Source organism: Sphaeroforma arctica, assembly GCF_001186125.1.
Source record: "Sphaeroforma arctica JP610 unplaced genomic scaffold supercont1.5927, whole genome shotgun sequence".
NCBI classification, from domain to species: Eukaryota; class Ichthyosporea; order Ichthyophonida; genus Sphaeroforma; species Sphaeroforma arctica.
Genome location: NW_014034631.1, coordinates 1 through 1,802, shown reverse-complemented (window position 1 = coordinate 1,802; position 1,802 = coordinate 1). Strand labels below are relative to the sequence as shown.

The 1,802-nt window shown below is 42.8% G+C and overlaps 1 protein-coding gene across 1 annotated transcript; it reads right to left on the bottom strand.

The window, feature by feature from the left end:
• Positions 1–1,129: 1,129 nt before the first annotated feature.
• Positions 1,130–1,330, bottom strand: SARC_15314 (hypothetical protein; the record flags this gene model as incomplete). The annotated part of the gene is made up of 1 exon (XM_014290563.1): positions 1,130–1,330. A coding segment is annotated over one exon (201 nt), but the record flags the coding sequence as incomplete, so codon positions are not given.
• Between the last annotated feature and the right edge of the window lie 472 nt (positions 1,331–1,802).

Here is a 1,802-nt window from a genome sequence, read left to right as displayed (position 1 = left end):
GTGTGTGTGTGTGTGTGTGTGTGTGTGTGTGTGTGTGTGTGTGTGTGTATAAAGAACAACTGTTTGAGCATCCAAAGGATACTCCCACATACAAATTGGGTACAGCTTCGGGCGGCAGTAATTCATCGGCCATCTCCGGAGCGAGGGTGCGTTTGATACGCTCGCGATAGGACAGCCGCACGCACTTGTTGAGCGTCTCCACAACAAACATGCGCTTGGGATCCAAATCAGGCAGGGCCAAAACCTGTAGTATAACATACCAAAGCACAAGTATTCAGTAGTAGTACAACATACATATGCACAAGTATTCAGTAGTAGTACAACATGCATATGCACAAGTATTCAGTAGTAGTACAACATACATATCCACAAGTATTCAGTAGTAGTACAACATACATATCCACAAGTATTCAGTAGTAGTACAACATACATATGCAAAAGTATTCAGTAGTAGTACAACATACATATGCACAAGTATTCGGTAGTAGTACAACATACATATGCACAAGTATTCAGTAGTAGTACAACACACATATGCACAAGTATTCGGTAGTAGTACAACATACATATGCACAAGTATGTAATACACTATGATGCTACAGTGCTCGACCTCTCTGCGTGTGTTACAAAGTAAATCACGAGTATACAGAAGCGAAATGTATGTCATATAAGAAGGATGAGCGTTGTCATAGCAGCCACTTTTGCGAGGCAATCTCATGTGAGTACATATATAGTCATATGTGTTTTCCGTTGGATCCGTCTATAAAGTGTGTTTCAACTATCAAATATATACACATGCCACGTGGATAAACGTTAGATTGGCACTCGTATCCACACCGAACACCCACTTGGGTTATCATCCAGGCAGTACTAAGACCTGCATAGGGACATAGAGGCGTGTGGAAGGCTTCCATATACGAGGTCATCTATACAATACTACACACACCTCACACCATTCATATAATCCTACACACACCTCACACCATTCATACAATCCTACACACACCTCACACCATTCATACAATCCTCCACACACCTCCGACCACTCGTGCCACTCCCACTTTTTCACCTCACACCATTCATACAATCCTACACACACCTCACACTATTTATACAATCCTACACACACCTCCGACCACTCGTGCCACTCCCACTTGAAGTCTATGTTGCTAAAGTGCCAGCTGAGCCATGCGCTGAGGCGTTGCACACACTCGATGTCCATGTACTCCACTCGCTCAAACAGCAGATGCACTGCCGCCCGTACAATGCCTATGAAGGGACTCTCAGGCAGCTTGCACAGTTCCTGGTGGTTGGTGGTTGGGTTGTGCATGCGGGTGAGTGTCGGTGCAGATGATGTAATACGCATGTGTATATGGCTATAACGTATATTGCAAATGATGTGATACGCAAGTATATATATATATATATAAGTTTGTTAGTGTATAGGTATGGACAGATACGTGATAGCTGTCGCAGTTTTAACCACAGTATGTGCTAAAGCCCGAAAGCTCAAACGGCAAGTGAACTTGCCCTTTGCAACGCCTATTAATTGGCACTCGGCAAATCACACAATTTGTGATAGTTGTATATGTAGGTGCGGGAATATCGGTGAAAATAATGCGGTCATGTGGGTGTGTGTGTAAATATGCATATATGATGTGTGTGAATGTATGTGTATATGCATATATGCGTAAATGTATGTAAACATGTATATATATATGTGTGTGTGTGTGTGTGTGTGAATGTATGTATCTGCGCATAAATTTGCTATCGCACAGGTGCAGACTCTCTAGCAACTGGCA